Source organism: Atheta coriaria, unplaced genomic scaffold, assembly GCF_025399875.1.
Source record: "Atheta coriaria isolate IRGN ID8LTWV9N9 unplaced genomic scaffold, Caltech_Dcor_3.1 hic_scaffold_7_pilon, whole genome shotgun sequence".
NCBI classification, from domain to species: Eukaryota; Metazoa; Arthropoda; class Insecta; order Coleoptera; family Staphylinidae; genus Dalotia; species Dalotia coriaria.
Genome location: NW_027045449.1, coordinates 5,904,817 through 5,920,938, shown reverse-complemented (window position 1 = coordinate 5,920,938; position 16,122 = coordinate 5,904,817). Strand labels below are relative to the sequence as shown.

Sequence of the window (16,122 nt, the reverse complement as noted above, 5' to 3'; positions counted from 1 at the left end):
CCTTCATCATCAGTATAATATGTGTACTTATTATAAATTACACTTGCCCGGGGAATATGGGGATTATCGAAGATGGATTTGAAATTTCGCACACCTCCAACAATCAAATTACTTTGAACAACCTCGCCGTAGGAGGAAATTTGATGTGCACACTGGGGATTTGTCAAAACATTAATCATAGCACTTTGGTAACATGCTCCGACAATCATCATAAAAATGCTGTAGGAAATGTAAAGTATACGGTTGGGTAGCATATTGGGTTGCCTAGCAGTTGAGAGATAGATGAATAATTGAAATATGGTTAAAATCGTGAATCCAAATTTTGTATATCTTCTATCTGCAGATTTGTTCAAAGAAGATTGGACAATACTTGAAAACCAGAGAAGAACAGCAATCAGCAGTAAAAATACAAGCAATACAATCCAGGTTGTCCATTTGAATATAATTAATAATAGTTTCCATCTCTCTAGACGGTGCGCACTTGGAACTACCCAGAACATTTTCTCGGAAAAGAAATTGTCCGAATAGTGAAAATCCAGTCTTCGGTCTGCTGAATATGAAACAGCCCCAAGTCCAATCTTGAAACGCTGTTTGTATAGTTTAGTAAGTAACCCTGACCAACTGCCATCTTTCTTTTTGAAGCCCCAACTTCCAGCAATGCTATGGTAAGCCTTTTCAAATGTTACATTATAACGGTTTTCTATTTCGTTTAGAATTAATATCTCAACGCCATCTTCCGGTGAGATAACAAACGGTGGAAAATGCATTGCAATTGCTTGAATTGTACAGTTGAGACGACTAAAACCTCTCTCAACATGATACATTTTAAGGTTAAAATTTCCTTGTGTACATGTATTAAGTAAAGTTAACACGGGTTGAGTAGCGCAGTATTTTGATTCTTTCGCGAATAAATCCAACGTGTACAATTCAAAAACATCTTTAGAGGCAGGTATTAACAATCTGGTTGTAAATTTTGAGTTTTCGTAAGTTATGTCTAATATATCTTGTGCCAGATCTGTAGTATTGTGAGGTAAATTTGTATAGATGAGAAGAAATTCAGCGGAGATATTATATCCTCTCAAATATTCAATTCTTTTCATGCTATTATTAAAGTCTTGGAGATTGTCGATGAATATAAGATACATTTGGGTTCGTCGTGTGGTTATAAAATACCTCTTGCAAATTCTTTCGGTTTTATTTTTCGAGTTGCAGGTTTCGATGCATTTTTCAAATGATGGAAACTGGTGTTCAGTTCCATTGGTGATTTCATAATAAACAGTATAGTGATCTGTCATTTTTTGTAGCATCTTGGTCACTGTAGATATGATAGAGTAGCCTGGTTCTTTGGTTATGTTGCCATTGAAAATAGTAATCAATTGCTTGCCTTTTGATGTTTCTCGTGTTACATTCCAGATGCAATTACTTGCAAATTTAATATCAATTGTGCTTGGAATGGTGAAGATTTCGTTAGTATTAATATTTTGGGCGAATATTAAATTGAAATAATTGAAAACAGTGAACAATTTTATAAGTTGTAGTGAAATTTTAACAGGATTCGACATGTTAACGAATAGAAAACGACGTGATTTGTGCATGGTCGATGGATATATATTTTATATTATATATTTTATGAGGAAACACTTACATAACATTTATTTTTCAAAACAATTGATCAATTTACAAGTACAATCAAATATGTTAGATGATAATACTGATAAGATATTTCAAAACATTTTTAGAATAATACATTTAGTTCCCTCGGTTTTCTTCGCTATATCTTCTTTCTTCAGTTGAATCTTATTGATTTTATATAATAATATAACACACTTGTTATTAAAACAGCAACACTTTGCTATCCGCCACTTAACTAAAAAAATAAAACTGATTTATTATTAAACAATCAATTTGTTAGATAGGTTTTGAGGAAATTTTATTAACACTTAGTTATACAACAAGAACATTTTTAATTCATGAAGACCAATACCAATTTTCATCAAATATTTAACACTATTTAAATAACAAATTTTTATACTTTAATAGTTGTTCTGCTTTTCAAAACAGAGATAAATCCAACAAATCATAGATCATTAAAATCTCTGAAGCCGTTCTTGAGTTATAATTGCTGTAACTATCGCGACTTTGTTTTGTATACATAGATTAACAACTCAATGATAAACGCACACATTCCAAGGAAATTACCAAAGAGTATTAAAGTAAATGCCCCTTCCAAGTGTTTCATTGTGAGCACAACTTCATGATTATCATAATTCTGCTCATATTCATCCATTGTCAATTCTCCTTGATAATAATGAACATAGTACTTAGCCCATAAATTAATAAATCCTCCATTAATTAAATGTTCTATAACACCATTAATTTGTGTTTTGAGAAAGAAATTCTTTGAAAATATAAATCTATATGTGTCTATTATGACCACATCATCGTCATTTGCGATAATGTATAATTTAGATGAACCATCTTCATTGGTCAACTCTGGTAGTTTTAACTTTTGGTAAAACTTTGTGAAGAACTCTCCTTGAATGGTAAGAGCTTCACCTTTAGCTACACGCTTCATCCAGTACTCCATACCTTCATCTTCTGTATAATATGTGTATTTATTATGAATCACCATTGCTCTATGACTGTGCGAAATATTAAAGAAAGCTTTGAAATTCCGTATTCCTCCTATAGTCAAAGAACTCTCTACGACCTCTTCATCGGAGGAAATTTGATGTTCGTATTTAGGTTCTGTTAAAACAGTTATTAACGCACTTTGGTAAAATGATGCAACGAGAATTATAAAGAACGCATAGGAAATAAATAGTATACGGTTGGCTAACATGCGTGGTTGCCTGCCTGCTGGGATAGAAATTGTAACTTGGACTGTAGTCAAAATGGCGGCTGGAAATTTTTTAAAACTTTTATCCAGCGTTCCAGTTCCACGATTACTTGAAAACCATAGCAGTAGTGTAATTAATATTAAACTGGCCAAAAGACTGAGCCAAGTAGACCATTTAAATATAATTAAGAGGAGTTTCCACTTCTCTACGAGATTTGCAGTTGGTGCGATCCAAAACATTTTTTCAGAGAAGAAATCCAAAGAGTAGTCAAAGTCAATTAGTCTGTCTTCTATATACGAAACGGCTCCAGCTCCGATCATAAATCGATCATAATACAATGTATTAAGTAATCCGGACCAGTTGCCATCTTTCATTTTATAACCCCAACTTCCGGCTATATTGTGATAAGACTTTTCAAAGGATACGTTGAGATGCTTTTCAATTAAATGAAGAATTAAAACTTCGACACCATGGTTCCTTGATATTACATACGGAGGAAAATGCATCAAAGCTACTCTGATTGAACAATTTAATCTAGAGTAGTCTGTTACATGTCTGTATACTTTGAGGTTAAAATTTCCACGATTGCATGTGTTAAGTAAGGTGAGCACAGGTTGTGTGGCACAGTATTTTGCTTCTTGTGCAAACAAATCAAACGTGTACAACTCAAACACGTCTTTTTTAGATGGAATTAACAATGTGGTTGCAAATTTTGATTTGTCATAAGTTATTTGAAGAATATCCTGTGCCAGATCTTTAGTATTTTGATGTAAATTTGTATAAACAAGAAAAAACTCCGCGGAAATATTATATGTTTTCATAGATTCAATTCTCATTAGGTTCTCGTAAAAGTCTTCAAGACTATCGATGAAAACAAGGTACATTTGTGTTTTTCTCGGATTTTTGAAAAAATGTTTATAGATTTTTGTGGTTTCATTCTTTGAATTGCAATTTTCAATGCATTTTGCAAATGATTGAAAATTGAGAAGAGTTCCGTTTGTGATTTCGTAGCAGACTGTATAGTGGTCTGTCATTTTATGCAGCATCTTAGTCACTGTAGACATTAGAGAATAGCCGGGTTCTTTGGTTATGTTGCTATTTAAAATTGTTACCATATGTTTCGGTTTTACAGTTTCTTGCGTTACATTTACAATGCATTTACTTGCAAATGTAATATCAATGGGGCTGAAAATGTTATAGGCAGCTTTTTGATTGAGTTTTTGAGAAAATGTGAAAACATTTAAAATGCTTATAAATAACAAGACTTCAATAATTTGTAGAATAATTACTGTGGAATTTGACATGTTGATGCTACCAGTAGGAAAGTATATGTTTTGTGGAAGCGAGGTAGATAATCACATATTTTATACGGCGCATATTAGTGCTGTCAACAATGTCATCATTTGTTTAGTCAACTGTAAAGCTTAGGTGACAAAAGAATAGGTCATTTTGTGATTGATTAAAGATTTCTAATTTGAAGGCGGGTGTCCATTATCCAGAAAGTGACGTTTAATTTCTTCATTTTCTTTTATTAATATTTCGTTTTTGTTATATTCATAATAACGCACAATTCGTTAATTAATTAAACATGAGCTACAAGAATACTTCTACCGAAAGAGAAATTTAAATGTCACACTGAACTATATTAGGCAATATTACTCATCGCACCATATATATTTTTAAAAGTATGTTTTAATGATACAGATGACACATATAGACCAGTCATGATGAATTTCCGGCCAGAGAACTAATTTTATAAATGTGTATCTGTTTGTTTGTATATTTATGACGCTTTCACGCAAAAATCAGTCAATTAATTTTGATACATTTTCGTATAGCGATATTTTCGAGCAAGGAAAATCAAATAGGCTATTTTTTGTTGTAAAAACATAACCGGAAGGGTGTAAAATAAGAGATAAAAGTTGGTGTAAAGATACAATCAGATCAATAGTTTAATAATTCGAGTGAAAATAACACTAAAGTTCATTATTGGCATTTTTTATTTCTTCTAATTATAATCGAGACTTTTCTTGGCTGATTTCGCTTATGGGTCCAGAGCATAAGTAAATTTTGGGTATTAATAATTAAATTCAACAATTTCAATCACAAAGGCATTCTGCTTTATTTTCTGACATTCTTTGTTGTAAAGTAATTAAATATAACAAATAATCACAACCTAATTGTACAATTCGCATACAAACTAAATAATAAAAATAGGCACTCGCATGCCCTGCGGTTTTCGTACAATAATTAACAGCATCTAGTATACTTCATTAAATAACTAACGTATATTCTCTGCAATCCGGAACGCCTAAAATACATCTCGTTTAAATCCACATAAAAATATATGTTAATATAGTATATTACAATCGTTTTAAATTAACTTCCGGATTGTTGAGACTATACTGTACAAGTTACAAACTACACACTACTCGAAACACAAGTTGCATTCATGTGCTTTGCACGCGTGGAAACAATGACAATCGTTTAGAAATTAAGTGATAATCATCATCTGCGCATTAAATTAAAATACATTGGTATTGGTACATATTATCGTTCACAAATCTTACTATCTAGGCTACACAAACAAACACGACGAGGTAAAATGATAAATAATTTCTCTTGGGACAGTTATTAATTACACTAATGTACAACATCTTTTTGTTTCGTCTGCAAACGAATATTATGATAGGCACTCGTAACGGTTTCAAAAATTAGCACATATTTTATATCGGCTGCCCGTGTCTGTAAAAGCAAAAAGCTCCGACCGACAGTTTTGTTCTTCATTAACAACATGCTTTGGATGGCGTGGGCGGTGCTTAGCTGATTATGGCGGTGGTGTATCAATTGCAGGCGTGGTTTATATATCACGCATAATTTCGAAACGTACAGATCCTTCGCGTTGATTACCACCGCGATAGTTGATGTTTTTCGCCCACGATCTGCATTCGATGTTGATGAGGACATTTGCTACAAAGTAAAAAATACATTAATAAAAACTGGGAATAAATTATGTGGGGGTTTACTTACGTGTAGGTTGACGAATCTGTACAGCTACAATTGGGCTAAGATAACCAGGGGCGTTCCTGTAAGGGTAGTAATATGATGGAAATCCCTGCGAAGGGAGATATTCGAATTGACTGACGTGTTCCTTATCGGCAGGATGTTCGCCAATACAGCTGACCCATACTTGTTTACGTTGCTGTTGTCAAATGAATTAAATGATTAAATATATTATTATAGTTCATTTTGTATTGTGGCCTTACGCTAGGAGGAAGTCCTACGATTTTGTCCTTTAATTGTTGAGGCATATTTTCGGGCAAGTTTTTGGGGTCATCATAGTAATCCGGAACCCAATCGAAAATCTAAAAAATATAATCTTTATATATATATTGCAAAAGTTTGTTAGTTACGCTTTCACGCAAAAACGACTCGACCTACTTTGATGAAATTTTCTACACATGTTTCCAAGGGTATTATGAAGAACATTAGAAAAAAAAAACAACAAAAAGTTTCCAAATGTAAAAGGCTTGTCACTTCGTAACATCTATAATACAAAAATTAATCGCAAAATCCGTTGGAAAGCGCATAACTCAACAACCCCTAAACCAATTTGGCCAACTTTTTTTTTAAATGTTCGTCAAATTCCTAGGATGGTTTTCACGGCGAGAAAAATTCGAATAATTGCCGGGAAAACCCTAAAGACAGCTTTTTTCTATAGGATAAAAGTTGGCATTGAAATTCACTCATAGTTATAGTTAAATAGTTGAATCCGAGATGGCGCGCTGAAGTGCATTATTAGCAATTCTTTATATAATTAATTTCTTTAAAATAAAATTGCAAATTTTATTGATAGAATTGACACATACTATGTGTAGAATAAGAGAGTAAAACCGAATTACATTATTATTAAACACTACCGAGACGAAGTCGCAGGCAAAATCTACTTTATTACAAAATAACAAATTTGATTTTAAACCACGTACCCTGTTTAATTTAAGGAAAATACAAGGTGATGAGCTATTGAAACCATAATGGTTCTTTGGACCACAAGCTCCGAACTTATCGAGATCCACATGACACACTTGATCACCAGTGGGCATCTTGTCGAAATCGCAGATTACACGGTTCTTACCCGTGCTGGCTTCCCTGTAGGCTACAATAGAATAAAAAAATAATTAATTATTACTACTTAATTCATTTTTCAATACAATATCACTTACGTTGCATGAAATCTTCAGTGAAGCCCACCCACTTTTGAATGCTGGTAGCATTGCGTGAGTTAAACCAGATCAGCGAACCTTCCTCAGTGCGATTTGAAATAGGGCGGAAACCCAGACCGGGATTATTACCAATCAGACTACTATCCATCTTCCATTTGGGTTCACGCTCGTCAATGGTTGAGAGTAATCCCTTCATGCATATCGAAAATAACGCCGCCAATACAGCGTAAAATATTAGATAGAAGAATAAAATTTGAGCTGAAATTTAAAAAAAAATGCACATGTTACAATTTAATTCTTTTAATATATGCAGTCAAACATACTCTATACATGAATACCATAACCTAACATGACGATATGTTAGAGTTTGGTTAAATTAAGAAGAGAAATGTATTAAAATTAAAGTATCTCGACGCATTCATACCTACGTAAAACATTAGACAAGTTATGTATATATAAGAGTGTTGTACGTAGGTATATATGTGTTTTTGAGACGTTATTTCGGGAAGATGTATTTTTGGTACGGCACCGATTTAAAGCCCGTGACGTGCACACGCACGCGGTCTGTCGGGCCAAAATGAAAAACACATTGCGCTCGCTTTGACTCGCATTGCCCAGCGCATGTTGTGCTCCTTTCTTCGAACATTTTAAAAAAAGACCGCCATCATTGACGTGCGTTACAAGCGGTTGCGTTTTGAGTTGTGCGTTGTGCAAGGTTTCATCACATTTTCCAACGTGATTCAGCGTTAGCATAAGGAAAGAAATTTATTTTCAATAACGTCAATTATATTTGTTATTATATAAAGCTAGGTACCTACTATAAGGCGGACATTCAAATGCCAACCAGAAATATTCAGCGTGCACATTTTCTACGCCTTGTTCATGATTGAGGTTTTAATTGTTATAATTATGTCTGGATTCTACATATTCACAAACAATTAAATATCAATCATTGCCGGTGATTAAAGCATCACTACAAGGCGCAAGAATAATAATTGGATGATTACTGTTATTAATGAATCAGTGGTAAACCAATCGTCTTATATTTTTTTTTTATTTAAAATTTGTTCAGTACTAAATTCTGATTGTAAAAATATGTTTTTTTTCAATTTTTCCTTTCGAAAAATTAAATTTTAGTTGTTTCTAACTATATGTGCAATAATTTTATCAACAAAATATTTGTAGTTAGTAATTTTTTGAAATAATTTGAGTTTTTTGTTTGTTTGTGACGTTTTCACTCAAATATCACTCAATCATTATATTTGATAAATTTTAGTATAGAAATATTTATGATCAAAAGAAAGCATGTAGGCTACATTTTGTTGCAAAAATATAACTTAAAAGGCGAAAAAAAAAAAAAGAATAAAAGTTGGTACGGCCATTTAATCATAGTTTTAGTCATATTATTCAACCTGAGATGGCGCTTATGTACAATATTAACTTCTTTTGTCATTTAAGTTAAAATTAAGAATTTTATTGGCGAATTTGGCAAATAGGCCCAAAAAAATCACTTATTAATAAAATCAATATTAATTATCAATAAAATTAACTATAACTCCAGTAATACACTACTTAAGATTAAACTCAAATCGATCTCAATTTCATACATAAACGGTGGAAAAAGACCATTTAAAAAACAATTTACTGTTTGGCATTGACAGAGCCCTGAACACGACACCGTGACGACTTCATTGATTCTTTAATCGCCGTTGTTTGAAACTGATAGATTAGGTTGGATTGCATATAGGAACATGATACCAAAGTGTTCAATGCTTTTAACCGTACACAACACTAGATAATAATTTCAAGCACGCAATAACAGCGCCAAATAAAATTCGAAAACAATTTCGAAAAACTTAACAAATCGCCAAATTAAACATCTTGCGTGTTTTACATCAATTAATATTTTCTCGCGCTGCCGGCCAATGGCTAATTAAACGAGTACACAAACACACACTCCTAATAATCCTATACATCTAAAGAATGATCTGTTTGAAGATCATTAGTCCAGCATAAGTCCGAGATATGTAGTCGACCCAGTGTCTGTTGATTTACCTGCGCGCACACCTTGACGTTTTTTACGCCGACTGTGCACGTATAGGTGAGCGTATCATATTTGTGTACACCACACGTATTCGTAAATTCGTATTGGTATCGATGTCGCGTGTTTGCGCTCCGCTTCGCGTTCGCGTTACTCTGCTGCATTGGGTTCAAACCAGTTATTTCAAGGTATCGCCGGTGTACAGGTAAGCGCATGATGATAATAAATCGAACGCACACAAAGTGCTAAATAATAAGACGACTTAACCGCCAGTCGGTGACGTTGTAATTTATGCCGACATTGCGAACGCCCGCCGATTCTCCTAATTGGATTCGTACAACCTAACCTAGCATAACCTAAGTTGAATAATATTTAGGTAGTTATTTAAATTGATTTTTTTAATGTGTTTTGCCAATTGTTCATTGTTTTGTGTGAAAATCGTAGCGAATTGTGCATACACCTACGATTTTTTTACTATATTGACACAACAAGTCAGGTCGATCGGAAAGTTGATTGACGCACACGTGGAATAAATATGTGGCATAATCAGGCAGGTAATGAACGTGTGCAGTCACACTGTTCGTGGTTACAACACGGCATATTATTATTCCGATTGTTATGCAATTCAGTGTAGAAACGAGAAAATTCACTTGCAATGAATTTATAACGTCAATCATAAAGTTAGCTTATTAAAAAAAATATTGTTTTTAGTGGAAAGTTACTGACACTGCTCAGTTGCTCATAGCCAACCACACAATTAATTAAAATTGTGGGGCCAACAGGAAATGTAAACCGAAATGTATTACATTTCTAAAATGAGGAAATTCCAATGATACGCTAATTGAAATTGTTGCTAAAATACTGAATTAGATGTGACGATATTGCTCATCTCTTAATATTTATTTTTAAATTTCTGCACAATTTCCAGTGTTACCAACTTAAATGGCAACACTGGATTCAGTATTCCGTACTATGGGTAATTTAAGGTTAGAATCACCTAATAAACCCCAAATAACCTAATAAACCCCAAATAAACGATCTGATTGTACATGTTCATATTACTCTGTTTGAATAATAAAGCGATAAGGTAAGTACTATTGCCTCAATTTATTGTTTTGTCTAAATGTAACAATTTTCCAGCGATAACATGAACTACGACAACCTGCACACCACCTGTACACGTTGTTTGCGGACCTTTCGAAAAACACACAGAGACAGTTTGCTTACAGATGAGCACACGGCAACGAATAAAATGGCGGTACTGGCACAAGTGCAGAGTAATCAATTAATTAGGTAAATATTTACGTAGTGACGCAATTATATTATGAACTAGAGAACTGTAATGGATTAATGGCTTTTTCCAAACTAACACAAACGCACTTAAGTGTTCAGTGATTGAGAAATATACTTTTCATAATAAAAAAAAAAAACAGTATGACTTGGTAACCGACATTAAGGGAAAGAAATTACATATTGATTTATGAAATGATATTACATATTTTCAACTTTTATTTGTTTTCTGCTTTCATGTGTATTGTTATATTGTAAAGAGTTGGATAGTCCAGTTTTGAACTGGTATGAACTGATTTAAACAGCTGTTGCTTCAAGAGCGTGCATCTTTTTTTTAAAGAAAGAGGAAAATATCAATTATTGAAACAAAATTAGGTATAAGAAAGAGAAGGTAAAACTGATTACTCGTTTCTACCTGGGAAGTGTAAGCCAGTAACTTTCCAACTTCTAATTCAGCCGTTATCTGAGCAGTTTACTTCATCTCCATTTAAATTTTCATTTCGCTGCGTCATCCTGTCAGTTTTTAAATCACAACATTTAGGAGTAAATCAAATATGAAAAGGTGTATTTATCAAGTTTTTCTTAAGTTTGCGTGCATGTTTTTTTAAGTGCGTGTTTTTACTAATTCGATAATAATTTCGTTTTGATATTTCGCTTTAATCTCGAGTTCAAGATCATCAAGAAGGCAATTGAACCAAAAACTTCAAAGGCTTCAATGTCAAAACTACAACTTATTGAATTTATATTTATTAAAGAATAAGTATTTTATTTATACGTGATATTTTTGGCCCACGAGGCGAAACATCAAACTCAAATCAAAAAATGTAATTTAATATCACGTATAAATAAAATTAAGAAAAATCTTTTTCAATCCCAAATATTGTCCAACAAAGCAACAACAAATGTTTGAAATTCAAATCCAAAGTCACATCAGGAAGGAAGGACACACGTGTTTAGTCTTTTATAGAATCTATTTAGTTTCGTAGTTTGCAAAGTGTTTGAAGGAAGCTCTTGAAACGCAAATAGCCTTGGATTCAAGTTCGAGCGCCGAAAAAGGGGCCGCGGACAAAAGAAACCAAAACGAGTCAAGCAATATATTGAAATGGATGAAACAACGAAGGTAAGCACGCCTGCAAAAAAAACGAGCTCACACAGGGTTCAACAGGTCCATCACGTAATGTAAAATCTTCACTTCGCCTGCCAACGACTAAAGATGTAAACGCAAATAAGAACACAGTCCAGTCCAGTTCTCATATATGCTCTCAGAGTAAACCAGATGACAAAAAAAAAAAACTGGTATTCAGACAACACGTGTTACATAAAACGGAAACATGTGATGGTTGCTCCACTCTCATTCTTCAATACATAATCAAAAATTTTGACAAAAAAAAGATTTTGCATTGTCTGAAAACGAATACTTGTTGCTTAGTAGTTTTGTTAGTTGATTAAACAGCTTAGCGGGTGTGCTGTGAATTAATTCGAGGCTAATTAACCTGCGCCGTAACGTGCGAGCCCACATCGTCGTTGGAGCGATTAATTGACGAAGGTCAATGACAATTTATTCGTTACGCAACGCGTTTTTTTCGTTTCGTCGAAAAAAGGTTTCACAAATCACGACATCATGAATCCTTATCAACGTATTTATACCAACTTTGCAAAAGCATTAATGTGTACCTATAGTAATATATACTTATATAGAATATTCATGAATATGCTTGATAACATTGTGCCCAGTGTAATTTGATCTGAGCATATCGCACATATGCTGGTCGTGGCACATGGCATCCAGCTGATAATGAAATTCGCCGTTGGTATTATATAATTTTCCCAAGGCGCTCGTTCTTTCATCATAACACAACGCTAGTGTTTATCGTATTATTTACTCGGCTCTGTGTAATGAGATACATTGTATTGCGATTATTTTCGCCAAATCAGCACAGCACCATACGATGAGCATCAAAAGGGTGGGATTTATTTGCACATTAACAGAAAATATCGAACACGTGCTATGTTATCTTATCTAATAAATAGTTGAATTGATTTTCAATTTATTCGTGAATTTAAATTTCGCGCGGTTGTAATACCGTTGCTATGGTGACGTTCTCTTTTATAACCTGATTTTTAAATGAGAATTCTGTGTAATTCATGTTTTTGTACCTGTGATTTGTAACAATTGTTATTGTGAAATTGTGTAATGACTCGTGTGCAATGATTTTTTTCTCGCACGCTCTGCATTTTGACACCTTTTCCACGTCAATGCAGCCATTACACTATTCGCCGCGCATGACTGATCGAATTTGCACAAATTTGCACTTTCGACTTGCGCGTCAATGCTCATGAATATAAAATGAGTGACAAAATTACACATTATGTACGACTTCAAGTCTAGACGTGCAGATTACAGCAAATAATTAATTATGACGTGCAGCGCAAGTTGTCTACGTCTCTTGTCGCGGCAGTGAATAACAAGTAATCGCCATTTCCGAACCCGAACGGAGTGGAGTTTTTGTTTATCAATGTAAACAACGTGTCGAAACCGGACTGCTGCTTGACCGACATTTGATTGATAGCGGTAGCAGATAGCAATAGAAATTCCAAACGTTTTTCTGCTTATTATGGCTTTTCATACCACTTGTGGCACACATTGTTCATATTGTCGTTGTGTAAGGTCGGCCATTTGCTAATGTGCGGTTACCATTCACGAAATATGCCCATATAGAAGGTGGCATTGTCATCTCTGTGTTTTGTGCTTGTTTAAACACACTGTATTCTTTTGTGTTAGAAAAAAGTCCCAAACAACTTCGGCAAACAAGCAAATTAATAATATTTTCCCCGAATGACAATGCGCCATGATACATATCTTTACCTATTGGTCACGCTATTTGCAAAGACATCCCCGCCATGTTTTGTTGTTTAAATGTTCGACGCGGCAATTTATTGCTTTACGAATCGTCGAGGTCGATAACAAAACGTTCAATATTTATGACTTATTATGCATAATTAAATGATTAACAATTTTTCATTCAATATTTTTGTTTTAATAAGGATCGTGGCGTATATTTTAAAACTTATCTGATGCTATTAACAGAAATTGCGGACTACTGCCAATTTTATTCAATGTCATTTATTTTAAAGCGGATTTTAAGTAAAATTTATTCGGATGTTACAAACTTTTTAACTTTACTTAACTTTTACATTGCTTGAAAGCAATGCGATGAATTTTTGTTTTGTTATCAGTTACAATTTTCCTTTGACGTAGCCTGATGATAAGCGCATTATATAACAAACATGTGGTTGTCATTAATAACTACACACACTTCTAATATTGCACCAGCAGTTTCAAACGTGATTATTTTTTGTGTTTAAATTTAATTTACCCCAGCTTTTTCCGTTACGGCCCAGGACGGTACCGTTTTTCGAGTCGTAGCAGCCAGTTCTAAAGGACTCCCATGCGCTTCGTTGTGGGGGCTTCATATACGGAAATTCGTATACGCCATTTTCACTTTCCTTGCCACGCATAGCCATTTTGTTGAATTTGTTTTTGTTTGGTCCGCACTTAAATTTGAATTACAATTTCGTATTCACCAAACTTTTTCCCGCGTGCACCCACAACCGAGTCCGATCGCGCGTTTTCGTGATCGCGTTTCGACGTCGACTGCGGGACTATTTTGACTTGGCGCGTTACTTCTCTTTCAAACCAAACCGTTCGGTAACGACCACAGCGCCACCACAATCATTCGCAACTAGTGAATATCATTTGTATTTATTTTTGGCTATTTTTGAGTTAATATTCTTGATAAATAAGATTTTTAAGGAATACATTAGTTTTAAACATATGTTTTTTTCTTAATTTGTGTGAATATTATTATTTTATTAATTTTTAGGTTATTTTTGACAATTGCCATGAAATAGTGCAAAAAAAATCGGGATCAACTTTAATAGCTACTTGCCACTAGAGGTCATTACTTTCCAACATGCAATTGATGATTAACTATGTATAAAACATGTTGCAATTTTCTGAGTCACATTTCTAGTTATAATTCTCCTGATAATAAAATTATTCCAGTTATTAATTGTCACGCTCTTCTTGTGGTATAGTATTATCTTGGTTTGTCAATGATTGTTGTTTTTAGACTTATTACTCATATTTTACTTAGTTGTGCAATGTGTGTACAACTGGTTGCTCCAGCATAGGTGCAATTTGTCTCGCCTCCCGCGCCATTTTGACTGATATCGTCTATAACTGATTAACGCTATAAAACAGCAGGCAATCGTCTCATCTCAATTGATTGCTAATCGATACTTAGTGCAGGGTTCTTCTTTGCTTAGGGTTTAGTACATCAAAGTTAATCAAGTAATTTCACATCGGTGCAATTAGATTAATTGATAACATGGCAACACAAAACTGATAACAATTTATTGTTATCATTGTTAAGTATATATAATAAATTGGAACTGTGTTAGGAACAAGCAATTTCTCGTAATTTCTTCGATTCTAGAACTTGTAGTTATTAATTATTTGTTAATAAATAATTGGCACGAGTTTGCATACTTCTTGGGTATTTATATCCTATCTGTGATCTTCAAAAAATTTCCCGGGCAGACATTTTTATGTAGGTTACGCCTATACATTTGCGCAGACTTTGCAACGCAGGTATATTTTTAGTTGCCAAGTTTCGCAAGCAAACGTGCGCCAAAGTTTACGATAAAATTTGATGAGTATTTTTTTCGGTTATGCTTTATGCCAGCGGTTAAGTTGAGCTATAACATAAAACTAAAACATTCGTTTCAAGCGTTTAAAGTTAATTTCAAATTTGTTTATATATGTTTATATGTTTAAAGCTTTACTAAACTATCGAACACTAACATTACTAATATCAAAGTGAAAATTGTTTCTTTCTATTTTACTTCAATGTTTGAGTTGCAGTTCAACTTCCGAACACCACGGCAACGCATCATTTTCACATTGTTTAAAAGTAAATACTTTGATTAATGTTAACTGATTTGTTGAAGTTCTGGTTTAATCCGCTATCAACCAAACATTGCAACATTGTATGTCAATATTAGTACTTTCGTGCTAATCATAACATCAATTTTAATTTTACACATACACATGTGTCTTCTGCGTATATTCACACATCAATAATAATCTCAGAAGAATATCTTTAAAATGGCGATAAGATTGCCTGTCTAAAAACACTTCTTTCTTTCTTTCTTTCTCCGTACTTCTTTTATTCGACGGTATGGGGTATGGAACACCATAAATCCAATTGGATTTTTTTTCCGAACCGAAGCAAGTTCTTGTCGGTCCGCTGCAGTCCAAACTGGTTAGATGCGGCTTATGCGAGCACCGGTGTCGCGTCGATCAAAACGTGCTGGAACGTTTAATAACGTAAACGGGTAAACGTAAACAATGTCGTAATATTAGCATTTGTTGAAACTACGAGGTGTATATGCTACCGGAAAGATTATAAATTCCTAGCGATTCAATTTGCCATAATATTGAATTACACAAAACAAAAGATTGGTTTACCAATTTTTTCTGATAAACTTAGTAAACTTTCAGCAAACACATGTCACGTGATTCTTTGAATATGAAGTAATTCACGTTGACAAAGTGTTTTGCATGAGAATTTTGTTTAAAAGAACACAAGTTTTTGTTTTGCGTGATTTTTCTTATGTGATATATGCAACCAAGTTAACATCGAATTTAAAAAAGAAACACATA

The 16,122-nt window shown here is 33.7% G+C and overlaps 1 protein-coding gene and 1 long non-coding RNA gene across 2 annotated transcripts; one reads left to right on the top strand and one right to left on the bottom strand.

The window, feature by feature from the left end:
* Nucleotides 1–4,937: 4,937 nt before the first annotated feature.
* On the bottom strand, nucleotides 4,938–14,068 carry LOC135795631 (sodium/potassium-transporting ATPase subunit beta-1-like). The gene is made up of 6 exons (XM_065307381.1): nucleotides 13,772–14,068; nucleotides 7,064–7,321; nucleotides 6,827–6,996; nucleotides 6,107–6,205; nucleotides 5,871–6,042; nucleotides 4,938–5,810 (listed from the first exon to the last, which is right to left on the bottom strand). Exons 1-6 carry the CDS (start codon nucleotides 13,917–13,919, stop codon nucleotides 5,701–5,703), a joined length of 957 nt encoding a protein of 318 aa, XP_065163453.1. The 5' UTR covers nucleotides 13,920–14,068; the 3' UTR covers nucleotides 4,938–5,700.
* LOC135795632 (uncharacterized) lies at nucleotides 10,115–10,554 on the top strand. The gene is made up of 2 exons (XR_010549100.1): nucleotides 10,115–10,191; nucleotides 10,245–10,554. It is a non-coding gene; the product is annotated as an uncharacterized lncRNA (long non-coding RNA).
* Nucleotides 14,069–16,122: the final 2,054 nt, after the last annotated feature.